Raw genomic sequence first — 15,950 nt, 5'->3', positions numbered from 1 at the left:
CTGACCACTTTCAGGGTCTCTTACTTGAGTTTGCCGAGCCTCTGTCCGTGTAGATGTGTGTCCTTCAGCAGATCTGGGGGCATTTCTGCTGTTACATCTCCTGGTGTTTTTTTCTGCCTCTTTCTGTCTCTTTTGGGAATTCCGTTGTGTAGACGTTGGCCCACTCGCTGGTGTGCCCACCCTGGAGTAACCGGCTTAGACCGGAAAGCGGGACACGAATCTGAAGAATCAGAGTAGAGTACTCGAGCAGAATGTCGCCAGTTTCAAAACTGCAAACTCGCTGTGGAAGACAGTGGCTTATGTGTTTATTTCTACCTTAAGTAGTGTTTGTGCTTTACAGGTTATGTGTTGTAGCCACATATACTTGATTTTTCATCATGTTCTTTTCTCTACAGAAGGCTTGAAGTCTCAAGTAGCCCGCCACAGTCTCAACTACATCCAGGAGATCGGAAATGGCTGGTTTGGAAAGGTAAAAACCCTCCTAATTATACTGTTGAGTTTAAGGCTGGGTAAGAGCTGTAGCACGGGATGTCGTGCATGCTCCGTGGACGCCATGCTGGGCAGTGCGCCTCCCCACGCCCCCTGCAGCCACAGGGGACCGCGAGGTCCTCGTTCCTGGATGTGTAGCGTCCTGAGATCCTGGTCTTACTCCATGGAGGCTGCAGTGGCAGAATTCCACGGACCAGGTGGAAGGCCAAGGTCACGCGGGTGAAGGCCCACTCAGGTGCATAGGTGGTGCCTTCTAGCTGTGTCCTCACCGGGCGGGGAGGCCAAGCAGCTCCCAGAGCCCCCTTCAGACGGCCCGGAATCCCATCCCTCCCAGCGACCCACCCCCTTTCCATCATACTGGTGCAGGAGTTTGGGGCGGGGCACGAGTGTTTAAACCATGGCAAGGTTCGTTCAGAAAAGTTTTTATCAGAAAATTTTCCCATTGTTGGGCTAAGAACAGCAAGAAGAGAAGAGAGGTCTAGAACTTGAGTACTTTTTACCCTCCTCAAGCTAAATGACTTTCTTCTTTTCCCCCTCTTTCCCTCTCTTCCCGGTCAGAGCTTCTAAACCAGCCAAGAGCTATAGGTGCAGGCAGTCTCCCTGGACTGAAACCACAGCAGATGCCCTCTTTGTCACGGCCCAGTGTTAACAGAGCTCGGTCGGTCTTTCCACCTGGCGTGGTCCAGAAGGCAAGAACTAGCAAGTGGCTAGCCTTGGCACTCGCCTGTGAGAGGTCCCTAACTGAAGTGGCTAGCCAGCACTCGCCTGTGAGAGGTCCCTAACTGAGAGTTGGAGGCGCCGTGAGCATGGTGGTTGCAGTTAAGCCTCCTCGCTCCGCTTGTCTTTGCGTTTTTACTGGCCTGGCAGTTCTTTCCAAGCTCTGTTACTTAGTAGGGCTTCTAAGCCATTTAGCAAAACCTCTTTAAGCGCCCAGTGTTGTTCTTGGTGCTGGGAAGCTGGGTGAGTTCCCAGGCCTTGTGCAGTGCTGGAAGCGTGGCAGCCAGTGATCAGAGTCGGATAGCAGTTTTGTGTTGGGGAAGCGGAATCAGAGGTGTGTAGTGAGCCCGGTGACACAGGACACGACGGACGCAGTGAGACTCGGACCGGGGACGCAGTGCAGAAGTGCTCTCTCTGGTGGCTGAGAAAAGTGACGCGGTCTGAGAACTGCTGTGGCAGTTACGCTGTGGAGGGCCAGGTGAGAGCAAGGAGGTGGGTTAGAAGCCTGCCATGAGCACCCAGGCAGGGGCCCGGGCAGGCGTGCACCTGGGTGGAGGCAGCGGAGGTGGTGTGAGCATGGGTGTGGCATAGGACCAGGTGTGGACTCTGGAGGAAGAGGCTCGAATGACAATTTGCGGTCTTATGAACTGGAAGGGCGGAGTCGCCATCAGCCTAAGTGCGGGAGAGACGGCAGGGAGGCAGGCTTGGAGGAGGAAGCCAGGCGGTCCCATTTGGCTGTGTGAGCGTGAGACAGCTAAGTTCTTAGCCATCTTAGATGTCAGGCAGGCAACAGGAAATACCAGCCGAGTGTTCAAGAGGGATTCCAGGCCAGAGAGCGTGCAGATGGCATTTAAACTACCAGTTTGGAGAGTGTCAAGGTGGAGAACAGGGAGGGGTCTGAGGATCGACCGGAAGCCCTGTGGCCAGCGGCGGTGAGGAGGAGGCGGGGTGGGGGGTGTCAGGGAGGTCAGCTGTAGCAAAGGCTGCTGCTCAGCATGTCAGAGGCAGACTGGAGGGGCGGGGGGGCGGCGTGAGATCTGTGTGCTGTTGGGCTGGGGGGGGTGGTAGCGGCATCTCTGCGTGAAATGGGTTCGAGAGAGAGAGAGAGAGAGAGAGAGAGAGAGATTCCTCACATGCCTGAATTAACTGGGGCTTGACCAGGCTGAAGTCTGGAACCCAGTCTGTTCTCTCACATGGGTGGCAGGGACCCAAGTACTTGAGCCCCAGCGGCTGCTTCTTGGGGTGCGCATTGGCAGGAAGCTGGAATCGGGAGCAGAGCTAAGCAGTGAGCCCAGGCGGTCCCACAGGTATGTGATGGACGAGGAGGCCTGACTGTGTGTGCGGGAGGACACCAGAGGAGCAGGAGGATGGGCTTGATGGCGAGGGTGGCGGAGTTGGTCTTGGGTGCCGCAGCAGTTCTGTCTTGAAATGGGAGCAGAAGCAGGTGCCTCCGCTGGTGTCAGAGGAAGTTGGCGGTGAGTGAGAGGCTGCTTCCTCACTTGAGGGGAAGGCCAGAAGGCCGTGTTGGGAGTTCGCCCGGGAGAAGGGGTAGATGAGTGGTCCGGGAAAGCCCATCAGCAGGGACGTGGCGGGCAGTGCTGAGGCCCCTGCCTGCCTGCCAGGAGGTTCGCCATGCCGAGTCTGTGCTCTTCCCCACCTCCTAGGACTGCTGGTTGCAGTTGGCCAGCCCTCAAGTTTGGCTAAGCTAATCCAAGAGTATTTTAAAAGGTTCATGGGAAAATGAAATTTAGTATAAATTTATTTTGGTGTAAAATTTTTTTTTTGAGATCCACATATAGATTTTCATAGTATATATTTCCCATGGATTTTTTTTTGTAGGTTTCCTCATATGCATGGATTTCAAAGTTTTTTTGTTTGTTTTGTTTTTGGACCAAAGTAAACTTTTATTCCCGTGTAGTGGGGTGAGGTAGGCGGGAGAGTGGTTCCGCCAGCGGTTGGAATGTTGAAGGGGTTGATCTGGAGGAAACAAAGGGCGGCAGGTGAGTCCGAACTCAGGGTTTGGGGCCCCAGGGGATGATCGGCAAGGGTTGGCCCCAGGGCAGTGGTTGCTGAGGTCCCAGGGAAGGTGCCTGGCAGGGAGGCAGGAGGCAGAAGGACTGAGAGGCTGAGGGGCCGAGCACCAGGCCCTGACAGCTGTGGTTGAGACAGGGCCCGGCCCGGCCTCTCCTCCTTGCTGAAGAAGGTGTTCTGTGCTTGCCGTGTTTATTACCACAGGCTGGTTATTTAAAACAAAAAATGAGATTGAGTTAATCACCGCGTTTCTCGCTCTCTGCTTCTCTGCCCTTCCATTCCTGATAACAGCTGGAGTCTGTGAGGTCTTACTGTATTTCCAGGGCACTAAAGTGAGCTGTTTTATGAAACTTTTAAAGGAAAGTTTTTAGTTTTGATCATTCTCTAGTGAAATAAGAACCTTTGGCCGGCACCGCGGCTCACTAGGCTAATCCTCCGCCTTGCGGCGCCGGCACACCGGGTTCTAGTCCCGGTCGGGGCACCGATCCTGTCCCGGTTGCCCCTCTTCCAGGCCAGCTCTCTGCTGTGGCCAGGGAGTGCAGTGGAGGATGGCTCAAGTGCTTGGGCCCTGCACCCCATGGGAGACCAGGAGAAGCACCTGGCTCCTGCCATCGGATCAGCGTGGTGCGCCGGCCACAGTGCACTACCGCGGCGGCCATTGGAGGGTGAACCAACGGCAAAAAAAGGAAGACCTTTCTCTCTGTCTCTCTCTCACTGTCCACTCTGCCTGTCAAAAAAAAAAAAAAAAAAAAAAAAAAAACCTTTACTTCTTGGTTTTCATCTTAAATGTTGGATTTTGAAACGGCTTTGCATTGTCCGAAGCGATTTCATATTTCCCTTATAGCTAATTGGCACGAGGCGGCTCATTTCTCACTTTGTGGTCTGTTCATCTCAGTGGGATGTTTTGGCTGAAGTTTTCATGGAAGATAAAAGGCTTGGTGTCATTGGAATACCATGGATTTTTTCAGAGTCTCAGTGCAGTGGTGATTTGTTTGCACACTGTCAGTTCACTTTCTTCTGTCAGTAACAAAGCTTAGCTCGAGTGTTTCTGAGGACATGAGTTACATTTGAGCTGAACTTAAACAAATCGCTCTTCTGTGGTGTCGTGGATAACTTCCATGAAAGTGAAATATATTTTAGAATAAATGGAAAAGAAATATGTTAAAATAGACGAATGCTGTTACGTATCTAACGAATGGTTTAAAACGGCTGTTTAACTGAGGGACAAGTTGGCGTTTTCCAAGCCTTTTTTTGAGTTTGATATGTGAGGTACTAGAAGGCCACTGGCCTGTTATGTACCTTGTTTACCTCGTGGCATTGCTTGGCAAGTGAGACAGACTTCTTTACTGCTGTTGATGGATGGCATGACAAACTTGTCTTTGGTTTTAGGTGCTCCTTGGAGAGATCTACACGGGCACCAGTGTAGCGAGAGTGATAGTGAAGGAGTTAAAAGCCAGCGCAAGCGCAAAGGAACAAGATACTTTCCTGAAAAGCGGAGAGCCCTACTAGTAAGTACCCCTTGACGTGTGTTCTCCCGGCACAGCCCGGGTCTTTGGAAAGCAGGTGCTTACACCACCTGGGGTCTGTTCCTGGGACACAGGTGAGTAGGTCAGAACCAGAGCCTCCTAAGACTCACAGGACCCAGATTTCCCTGACAGCCACTGCTCCGAGAACCAGGAGAACACGGCTTGATAAGAAGGGGCAGCGTCACCAGCACCGAGGTGACAGAGGGGTTGGCATTCTCTGGCCAGGACTTTAAAATCACCAGCCTGAAAGCAGCTCGGCGAGCAGCACGCTTGCACATGAAAAACATATGAAGTCTCTGAAGAAGTAGCAGACCTGAAGAAAATGTAAGTGCAAGTTTTAAACCAAAAATCTAGTAACTGAGATAGAAACCTCAGTAAACGGGTGCCATAGCAGAATGGAAAGGACCGAGGAAAGGACGTGAAGTTAAAGACAGAACAATCGATATTGTGCAACTTGAGCAGCGAGGAGAAGATGGGCCTGGGAAACACGGAGAGATCCTCAAGAACATGGGGAGCTGTCAGAAGCGAGCTGATGTCCGTGTCCCCCATGTCCTAGAGTGAAAGCAGTCAGAGAAGAGCGCTCAGAGGAGTGGCTGGGAATCTCCCAGAGGTGGAGAGACAGGGCCTACACACTGAAGAAACCGAGCAAACCCACACAGGATGAACCCAGCTTCTGAGAACTAAGGACAAGCAGGAAGATCTGGAGCAGGGAGAGAGTCCCTTACCTGGAGCAGGGAGAGAGTCCCTTACCTGGAGCAGGGAGAGAGTCCCTTACCTGGAGCAGGGAGAGAGTCCCTTACCTGGAGCAGGGAGAGAGTCCCTTACCTGGAGCAGGGAGAGAGTCCCTTACCTGGAGCAGGGAGAGAGTCCCTTACCTGGAGCAGGGAGAGAGTCCCTTACCTGGAGCAGGGAGAGAGTCCCTTACCTGTAGGGGGACTGCAATTTGAATGACAGCAGATTCCTTCCTAGGGACCCTGGAGGCCAGATGGTGGGGCAGGGTAAGATGATAAAGAAGGCCAGCGCCGTGGCTTAACAGGCTAATCCTCCGCCTTGCAGCGCTGGCACACTGGGTTCCAGTCCCGGTCGGGGCACCGGATTCTGTCCCGGTTGCCCCTCTTCCAGGCCAGCTCTCTGCTATGGCCCGGGAGGGCAGTGGAGGATGGCCCAAGTGCTTGGGCCCTGCACCCCATGGGAGACCAGGAGAAGCACCTGGCTCCTGGCTTCGGATCAGCGCAATGCGCCGGCCGCAGCGGCCATTGGAGGGGTGAACCAACGGCAAAAAGGAAGACCTTTCTCTCTGTCTGTCTCTCTCACTATGCACTCTGCCTGTCAAAAAAAAAAAAAAAAAAAAAAAGATGATAAAGAAGAGAACTTCTTTCAGATAAAATATCCTGCAAGGATGAAGACTTGAGAATTCAGCAGATCCATCCTAAAAGAATGCGAAGTTTTCTGAAGAGAAAGGAGGAACAGCAGAGAGAACAGACACATGGCCATACTTCCTCAACTTGATGCCGACACACAGAAAACCGGCATGCAACTGTGACTGCTGCGCTGTTGCTGTGAGCTGTGGTGTGGGACGTTCGGGTTGGCTCCTGAAGGCGAGAAGCAGAAACAAGAAGGCTTCTAGGTCAGGAAGAGAAAACAAGTTGATTTGCAGATTGACACGATGTTTTATGTAGACAGTTCTAAAGAATCTGTGAAATCAGGATATGAAAGTAAATTTTACTCCTGTCTACTGGCAATGAGCACGTGAAAACGAAAATTGAAAATGCAATGTTTACATTTGCTCAAAAACAAAAAGGAAATACTGTACATACAGACAATCTCTGTGCTGACAACAGGAAACTGATGAAGTAAGTCAGAGACGTCATTAAATGGAGAAGCATACTATGTTCATGGATGGAAAGACTCACTATCGTGAGACTGTTGATTCTTTTCAGATTGGTAAACTGGTTACTTCATTTACTATCAGAATTCCAGGAGGATCTGCCTTTTTGTCTGTCTATTTTCATTTTATTTGAAAGGCGAGGAGACAGAGGGATCTTCCATCCAGTGGTTCATTTCCCTAATGCCTGCAGCAGCCAGGGCTGGACCAAGCCAGAGTCAGGAGCTTGGAGCTCAATCTGGGTCTCCCACATAGGTGGCAGGGACCCAAGTACGTGGGTCCTCATCCCCTGCCTCCCATGGTGCACATTAGCAGGAAGCTGGATTGGAAGCAGAGGAACTGGAACGTGAACCACAGGCACTCCAGGGTGGGATGTGGACCTCACAAGTGGTGACTTGGCCAAACGCCTCTCCCCTCAGTAAATCCCGAAACCTATATACAACATTACTATCAAACTATGTGAAAAGGCAAAGCCACTAGGGTGGCTGAAACTATTAGGAAAAATAGCAGTCAAGTTGGAAGAATCACTCTCCTTGATCTAAGACCTCTCACACGGCTACACTGACAAGGACTGTAACTGGCAGCAGAACAGAATAGACGGCGTAGAGCCAGCACCCACGCGCCAGTGTGGCCACCTGATTGTGACGAAGGTACGAAAGCAGCTGGGTAGAGGAAGGCTGGCCTTTGTGATGCCCTGCAGGTGGAGTGGTTTGCGAAGGAACTGGTTGCCATAGTGGTGGAGGCGGGAAGTCCAGTGTGCAGCGTGGGCCAGCGGGCTGGAGGCCCGGAGATGAGCCAGCCGTCTCCATGCACGCCAGGGCTGGCTGCCGCAGGTTCCTTTTTCCTGGCAGAGGCCAGTCTGTTCTTTCAAGTCTTCAGTGGAGGGACCTGCTTCATTGGAAGTTCCCCGAGTTAAAGGATAATCTCATCAGGAAACCTCTCCTACAAACAGGCACTGTATTGTTCCTCTGAGCACGTGGGGACTGTGACCCAGCCAAAGGGCCCGTCCGATGAGCCGTCACGTCCTGTCACCCGGCGGTTGCACCCCTGCTCATTCGTTCCAGAGAAATGACTCTTTGTGTCCTCACGGCAGCCCTGGCGTGACTGTTCAGCATTTGTTTGTGCCCACCAGCAGCAGCTGGAGAACTGGAAATGCCCCTCGGTGGGGGAGTGGTGAGCAGACGGCGGTGTGTCTGTGCCGTGGGATACTGCTCGGCCCAGGAAGGAACAAACCGTTGGGACACGCGGCGGCTAGAAGAGCTCGGGATCGTGCTGAGCGAAAAAACCCATCTCAGAGGACTGCGCATGCGCTGCCTGATCCCACACGCCCACAGCAGTGTTCTCAGATGCAGTAGCAGCGGCAGGCGGGTCCAGGGCTGCCGGGCAGGAGGGAGCTGGAGGCGGTGGCGACCGCACCGTCTGCCTGCGTGTGTGGCACGCGACACCAGACCCCATGCGCCCTCCATGGCAGGACCACACCCTGGTGTGACTGTGGCAGAGGCGACCAGGGCAGGACCCTGGGTGAGGGACACCCCAGGCTTTCAGTTTTGTCTTTCATAATTGTTTCAAAATGAAACTTTATTTAAAAAAAGAGTAAAGCTGTTTGGGGCATATCTTTTATTTAAGTTCATTTTCTTCTGGACAAAATATTTTCCAAAAAGAGTTTGCACATAGTGTGGAGCTGTCTGGGGATCGTGTGTAAGCCAGCTAGCCTGAGGGGAAGCAGTGCTCACTGACTGTGTGTACAGTCAGCCGTCTGTTACATGGTGTCTTGAGATCCCCTCTGTGAACCTGACTTACTACAGGTCAAGATTCCCATGTTTGGTGTTCTTTTTTAATTTGTGAAGCTATTTACCTGATTGGCCCCGAGTTAGGTAATCATCAGATAACCTAGTATGCACCTGTTAAGTGTAATCTTTATGTGCTCTTTGATTTGTCCTGCTGGGCTGCTATGCGTGTTACCGTGTGACTGCTGTGTGACGGCTTTCCTAGCGTGGTTGCTGACACACAGTGCTGTGACTCTTCTCTTCACCAGCATTCTCCAGCATCCCAATGTTCTTCAGTGTGTTGGACAGTGTGTGGAAGCCATTCCCTACCTGCTGGTGTTTGAGTTCTGTGACTTGGTAAGTTCCTGGCAGAAATGTGTGTTGCAGTGATGGAAAGGTTGCCACGCGGCAGGGTGGAGGAGGGACTGCTTTCCTGTCTGTGCCCAGTGAAGAATTCTGCGACCTTCAGCGACGGCGTGAACCGACGCTTAGATAGCGTTTTACTACACTCCAGTCTGCGTGCCGAGCCGTGGACCTGCAGTGCCACGTTTAATCGTGAGAAGCCCCGAGTCAGGGACTAGTCTGTGTGTGTGCTTTACATGGGATGCAGACCCGGGGAGACAGAAGATGCCATGGACCCAGGTACACGGCAGAGCCCGAGCTGGGGCGGGTGCCCCTCCTGAGCGCCGCAGTCTGGGAGGGAGCCCCACAGGTCTCACCCAGGGCACCCACGCTCTGTGCGCAGCATTGGTATTTTTAGAGTTAGACGGTTCACGTTATCACCTTAAAACAAATGGCCTTGGCCGGCGCCACGGCTCAATAGGCTAATCTTCCGCCTGCGGCGCTGGCACACCAGGTTCTAGTCCCGGTCGGGGCGCCGGATTCTGTCCCGGTTGCCCCTCTTCCAGGCCAGCTCTCTGCTGTGGCCCTGGAAGGCAGTGGAGGATGGCCCAAGTGCTTGGGCCCTGCACCCGCGTGGGAGACCAGGAGGAAGCACCTGGCTCCTGGCTTCGGATCGGCGCGATGTGCCAGCCGCAGCGTCCTGGCCACGGGGGCCATTGGAGGGTGAACCAACGGCAAAAAGGAAGACCTTTCTCTCTGTCTCTCTCTCTCACTGTCCACTCTGCCTGTCAAAAAAAAAAAAAAAAAAAAAAAAGGCCTTGTCTCTTCCCAGTGATGATCTTGCTTACAGAGACTTAGATGGCTGGAAAGGGGTTCTCTGGGTGGTTTTGTGACTGATTCTAGTAATTTCTCCCCCTGTCGTCTTTTTAAAGCCCATTTTTAGCACACAGTTCTTCTCCACAAGGAGCAGCAAGATGTTAGTGGAGGTTAATTGATTTCTTTGCATTTCAGAACATGAGGAAAAGTGGGGGTGCCCGGCTGCACCTCCTGTCCCTTCACACCCTGTCTGCTGCTAGTAAGATAGAAAGAGCAGCAGACATTGTAGTTTTTGCTTCATTTCCCAAATGTGATGTGAATACTTCTCTTTGGCAGAGGCGGTTAACTGTAGAAAAAGATTAATTAACACAAACGTCACACATGAGCTCGCAGCGTCTGATGCCCCATGAGCCTTGGTCCCCGCGGCCCAGAGCGGCCAAGGCGCCCGCACTCGCCTTGCAGGTGGCCGTGGCCACTGCAGCTCTGTCTGGGCTGCGTTCGTCCTCCTGTGGGCTGCGCTTGGTGGCTTCTGCGTCCGCGGGTGCTGGCAGAACACGTGTATCCTGGTGTCGTTTCATACGGTGCCCTCTATGCAGCTTCCGGGTCCGGTTGTGACCTTGGTCAAGTCTTCGTCCTGCTCAGTTGAGGGGAGGCAGGGGCGGAGCGTGGAGGGCTGAATCCGTTTTCTTTGAGTTACTGAGGAACATCAGTCTCCCGCTGCAATTAGGGATTTTTCCTTGTGATTCTGAGTGTTTTGGTAGCTTGTATAAGAGGTACAAAATCACAGTTGGTGTAACTTCTAATTTGAACCTTTTATTATTATGAAGGGGCTTTCTTTAAGGTGAAAACTGTTAAGATAAAGTTTTTTTTTTTTTTTTAACTGAAACTAGTTATATCTCTTGGAAATAGCTTGTTGCTAAAATTGTTACTCATCTGATGGTCTTGGTCACCTAAAATGGAATATATAGTCCATTTACATGTATCGTAATTGTTGAGATATTTTGAATTTTTTCTACCTGTTTTGCTGCTGTTTTTCTTCCTTGCTTAATTATTTTTTCTTTTTTACTTTTTTTTTTGGATTCTTGATTCATTTTTCTTGTTTCCATGTCCCCTCATCAGTTTGAATTTTAGATCTTGCCTCCTAGTTCTGTGTATGTTTACAGCACACGTATTTAACCTAACAAAATCTCAAGATTATCCATATTTTAACCCTGCCTCAGAACAGCTGGGACCTCATAGAGCCCTCGCTGTCCATGAGGGAAGCTGGAGTTCAGCCCTTGCTTCTCTGGCCACCCCCACTCTGTCCCGTCTCAGAGGGTGCCCAGCAGGTGCCCGCTGCTGCACAGTGAGACGCGCACCCGTGTGTGCTGCCACGGGACAAGTTCTCGGCGGGGTTTCCCGCAGTTTTGTTGCACATTGTATTTTGATCGTCTCTGTGAGATGGGACTTAGTGATAGTTACAATCCCATATTAGTTATCGTGACTGAAAATAGCTTCCCTTCAGTCCAACTCTGAGCCACACTGGGGTAGGTGATTCCCGAGGTCCGGCCGTGTGCCGGGCAGGTTGCTTGTCAGAGGCCCCGCCTCCGAGCCGTTTAGTGGTTCCTGATGCCCAGCAAACCTGTCCTTGTGTGTGGGCGTGGCAGCCCCGCGGCAGGAAGCAGCGCCTCCCTGAACGCGCACCCTCGTGTGCGTGGGGTTCGCCATTCTCCTTTGCCTGGCAGTTTTATTATGAGACAGTGTTGTTGGGCTCTCCCTGAAATGGCAGAAGACCCTGTGACACAGCTCACTGCTTCCTTCTGCACGGCTTTGGGAGGTGAGTTTGGTTCAGGGCTCTGCTGTCATTCATTCATTCATTTATTTATTTATTTTTTGACAGGCAGAGTGGATAGTGAGAGAGAGAGAAAGGTCTTCCCTTTGCCTTTGGTTCACCCTCCAATGGCCGCTGCAGCCGGCGCACCGCGCTGATCCGAAGGCAGGAACCAGGTGCTTCTCCTGGTCTCCCATGGGGTGCAGGGCCCAAGCACTTGGGCCATCCTCCACTGCCTTCCTGGGCCACAGCAGAGAGCTGGCCTGGAAGAGGGGCAACCGGGACAGAACTTGGCGCCCCAACCGGGACTAGAACCCGGTGTGCCGGCACCGCAAGGCGGAGGATTAGCCTAGTGAGCTGCGGCGCCGGCCTCTGCTTTCATTTATTTTTAAACTGAAGCTGTGCTAAAGAAACACTGAATCCACACAGGACACCTCTGCGTTCCCATAGTTGACCCAGCACTGACGAGATTATAGCTGTTCCTCGGGACTTTGTCATTGTAGACATCACTTTTATGAAAGTAAATAAATGCGTATGTTTGCTAACTTTACAGTTGTGAAAAATCTCCCGCCAGCACTTTAGAGCTCAGCACTTTAGTGCGCTACCTCAGTACTAAGGATATTAACTGGTTGGATTTCATCCTCTGAGTGAGGCAGGTGCAGTGTGTGGTTCACCCACGTCACGCGGGCAGCTGCTCCTGTCTGCAGGCCGAGCCCTAGGAAAGAATTCTGCCCCCGTCAGGAGCATACCGCCCTGGGGACACTGGCTCAGCAGTGACATCTTTGTTCTCAGAAAATTAAGAACGGAAATAACTTAGGATCTGGGAGTTCCACTTGAGGGAATGCGCCCAGCAGAAGTGAGAGTCTTTTTTTTTTTTTCCTTAAAAATTTTTTTTACTTATTTGAAAGACAGAGTTAGAGCCAGAGAGAGGTCCTCCATCTGCTGGTTCACTCCTCAGATGACCACAACAGCCAGGGCTGAGCTGATCCAGAGCCAGGAGCCTCCCCCAGATCCTCCAAGCAGGTGCAGGGACCCAAGGACTTGGGCCATCCTCCACTGCTCTCCCAGGTCACAGCAGAGAGCCTGATCGGAAGTGGAGCAGTGCCCACAAGGGATGGTGGCGCTGCAGGTGGGGGCCCTAACCCACGCGCCTTAGCGCCAGCCCCAAGAGAAGACGCTTGAACAGGCTTGACCACTGGGCGGCAGCAGTGCTGCTCCCCGGTCCCTGTGTCCGTGGTAGGTGAAAGGGTGAACAGGACGTGCTGTGTGCAGACAGAGGCTGAAGAGGGAGGGCATCTGACGCGTGGTGCAGGGTGGGTGCGCAGTGAGTGAGCTCATCACCAGAGGACAAACCCTCCGTGATGCTGGGTTCTGTGCGGGATCAGAGCAGGCCGACTCAGGGCGGTTCCGGGGGCCGGGGCAGGGCGCGCGAGGGGCTCTTTGGTGGGCTCAGAGTTTAGCTTTGCACGGCAGGTGTGGAATGTGAATGTGTAGCAGCACAACACTGTGCACTTAGAAATGGGCAAGTCAGTAAAGCCTGTTACTGTCAATGGTGACCTCCTACGCGTTAAGGTGCTGTTGGCCGGCAACCACCACCAGGAGGAGGCCACCGTGCCCTTTGTCTTGGGCCTTGGCCTGGTGTCACCAGTCTCAAGTCAGAGTAAGGCCACTAACCCAGGGTTCCTCCAGCTGGTGGTCACACTTGAGTGTGGAGCAGTGTCCTGTCCGACAGCGAGGGCTGAGACCTACCACGGCCGCTGGCGGGCACTGAAGCCCAGCTTCTCTGGGCTCAATTTGTGCTCCTGTGTGGCAGGAGCAATCAGGTGACATCGGCCCTGCAGGGCTGTCCCCTGGACACACTGAGCCCTGCCTGCCCCACACCTGCTCAGAAAGACAGAGAAGGCAGCAGTCCTAGGCTTTGTGGTGAGTGGCCGTGGCCTCAGTTGAGAGGCCGCCTTCCCCGGTGGTTAGCTGATCGTCATTGCCGTCTCCTGTCGTGCCCGTGGTGGTCACACCCAGGGATGACGTCTTCCCACTTGTAGAAAGAACAGAATATTTCTCCACTTAAGTAACTCCTTGTAGGTGGGTTTGCCAAGGAGTTTTTAAAAGTACTTCGTCTTGGAATGTTTGTGAGAGTAGCTCAGCTCTGCTGAGCGAGCTGCACTGCCCGTTTGTGGCGTGGTGGTGGCCATGTGTGTGATGACCGCGCTTCTGAAAGAGCAATGAGGCGAGACGTCTTGTGGGTAAGGCGTCAGAGGCAGCAGAGAAAGTACTGCAGGGAGCTTCGGTGCCTCGGTGACCTCAGAAAGATGACAGTGCCGGCCACCCCTTGGGACTACCCGGCCTTTAAATATGGTGATGAGCGACACTGCCGAGCACGGACGTGCTCTGTGAGTGGTAGGTGTTCTCCGCTCCTTGAGCTGAAGGCTGCAGTCTGGGTGCTGTGTGTGGGGACTCAGTGCCAGCTAGGGAGGCTTTGCAGAGGGTGCAGAGTTAGGGTGTCTGGAGCAGGGACCGGGAGGACGGAGGGGTGCTGCGCGAGAGGTGGGTCGGAGCTGCAGGGAGGCCTGGCTGTGGCCGGGCTGACCACGAGTGGAGCCCAGTGACCCCTGCTCAGTCTGAATCTCCAACCGCACAGCAGTTTCTGCAGCCCCATCACCCGGCTCCAGAGCGGGGGGTGCTGAGGCTGTGTCCTGGCGCGCGGGGTGTCCCCCGAGTAGTGCCGTGAGGGGCCGGCTGCTGGCGCTCCCTGGTGGGGGCCTTCTGCAGAATCCAGGAGTGTTCAGGCTCACCAGCGGGAAGGGAAAGGTCTGGGGTGCTGTGCGTTGGCGTTTGTGTGTCTTTGGGACAGCCCTGTGTGGGCGGGGGCAGTGGCTCCATTTTACAGATTAGAAAACTGAGGCCCAGGTCTGTGTGCTCAGGACCAAGCTTTCTGGTTGTCCTCTATCTCGGGTTGTTGACCTGCCTGTGGGCCAGGGGACACGTTTGCCCCGTGGCCTGGTTTCCTTCTGTGTACCTTATACTGGGAGGGTGGGGGTGGGGCTGTGTGCCAGTGCTTCCTCCAGTTTAGAGCAGGTCTTTTGTAGGGACAGTGCCTCCCTCCGTGAGCCCCACGCACCAGGCTCAGCTCAGGCACTGCGTGTCCCTGCCCTGTGGAAGAGCAGGGGCGCACAGGGCATGCTGGGCTGGATGGTGACGCCGGCACCCTCAGGGCGGAGAGGGCGTGAGCCATGGCCCTGGCCGCCAGGGGCCTGGCTGCTGCTAGGGCCGGTGTGGCCTTGGCTCTTGGCTGACGGGCAGCCCTGACCTCCCTGCTGCCTGCCCTGTGGCGAAGGCCATCGCTGCTGGAGGCGTCGTGGCTCGGCCGTGGGGCTGCTGAGCCCTGGGAGCGTGGCTGGGGTGAGCGCTCACTGTGGGGTGGGGGTGGGGGAGGGGCGCTGTGGGCTGAGTACCAAGGAAACACGCAGTGTCAGTGGTTTCTGTATTGTTGATTGCACGCTGAAATGATAACTATATCGGGTGTATCAGGTCCCCTAGTGCAGATTACTAAAGCTACATTTACCTGTTTTTCTTTTTTTATGATTTTGAATTGCTGCTAGGAATTTTAGAAAGGATATTATGTAAATCTCCCTACTTTCTGAAGTCAAAGGCTTTTTAAAGTTTTTAGAATTTATTCTCATTTTGTTTGAAAGAGAGAGACAGATCTTCCCTCTGCTGGTTCACTCCCTTAAAAGCCCACGGCAGCTGGGACCGGGCCAGCGCATACCGAAGCCAGGAACCCAGAACTCGGTGCGAGTCACTGACTTGATGAGCGGGGACTCGATTCCCTGAGCCCTCACTGCTGCTCCGAGCGTGCGTGTTGGCAGAACTGGATCAAAAGTGGAACTGGAACTCAAGCTGAGTTACTCTCATTATGGGATGTGGGTGTCCCAAGCGGCATCCTTTTTTTGTTTGTTTTAAATTTTTTTTACATTTTCTTTTTTTAAAAAGATTTATTTATTTACTCAAAAGAGTTACAGGAGGGAGAGACAGAGGGCTCTTCTACCTGCTGGTCACTCCCCAGATGACCGCAATAGCTGGGACTGGGCCAGGACAAAGCCAGGAGCTTCCTCCAGGTCTCCCACGTGGGTGCAGGGGCCCAAACACTTGGACTGTCTTCTGCTGCTTTTCCCGGGCACTGGATCGGAAGTGAAGCAGTCAGGTCTCAACCCAGCACCCATATGGGATGCCAGCATTGTGGGCGGCGGCTTTCTCTGGACGTCACAGCGTTGGCCTCCCCAGGTGGCATCATAACGACTGCACTAGCCTGCCCCAGAAAAGCTTAGGTGATATCTCTGGCTTGTGTTGTGTCTCTGTTGGCTAGAATTGGCGGGGCTAGCACTGTGGAGTAGCATGTAAAGCCGCCACCTGCAATGCTGGCATCCTATATGGGCACCGGTTCAAGTTCTGGCTGTTCCACTTCCAATCCAGCTCTCTGCTGTGGCCTGGAAAAGCAGTAGAAGATGGCCCAAGTCTTTGGGCCCCTGCACCTGCATAGGAGACCCAGAAGAAGCTACTGGCTCTTGGCT

The 15,950-nt window shown here is 53.4% G+C and overlaps 1 protein-coding gene across 3 annotated transcripts in view; it reads left to right on the top strand.

The window, feature by feature from the left end:
• LMTK2 (lemur tyrosine kinase 2) overlaps nt 1-15,950 on the top strand; it is an 89,454-nt gene that overhangs the window by 36,173 nt on the left and 37,331 nt on the right. For 2 of the 3 annotated variants that reach the window (XM_062179689.1, XM_062179688.1), the window contains exons 4-6: nt 396-469; nt 4,627-4,745; nt 8,684-8,771. In XM_062179689.1, coding sequence (XP_062035673.1) covers nt 396-469; nt 4,627-4,745; nt 8,684-8,771 — 281 coding nt within the window. Of the gene's footprint in view, nt 1-395; nt 470-4,626; nt 4,746-8,683; nt 8,772-15,950 lie in introns of those variants that run through there. The other variant, XM_062179690.1, reaches the window with a different exon arrangement.

The sequence above is a fragment of the Lepus europaeus genome, chromosome 21, assembly GCF_033115175.1.
Source record: "Lepus europaeus isolate LE1 chromosome 21, mLepTim1.pri, whole genome shotgun sequence".
Lineage (NCBI taxonomy): Eukaryota > Metazoa > Chordata > Mammalia > Lagomorpha > Leporidae > Lepus > Lepus europaeus.
Note: the sequence above shows the minus strand (reverse complement) of the source record. Positions and strands in the feature narration are given on the sequence as shown.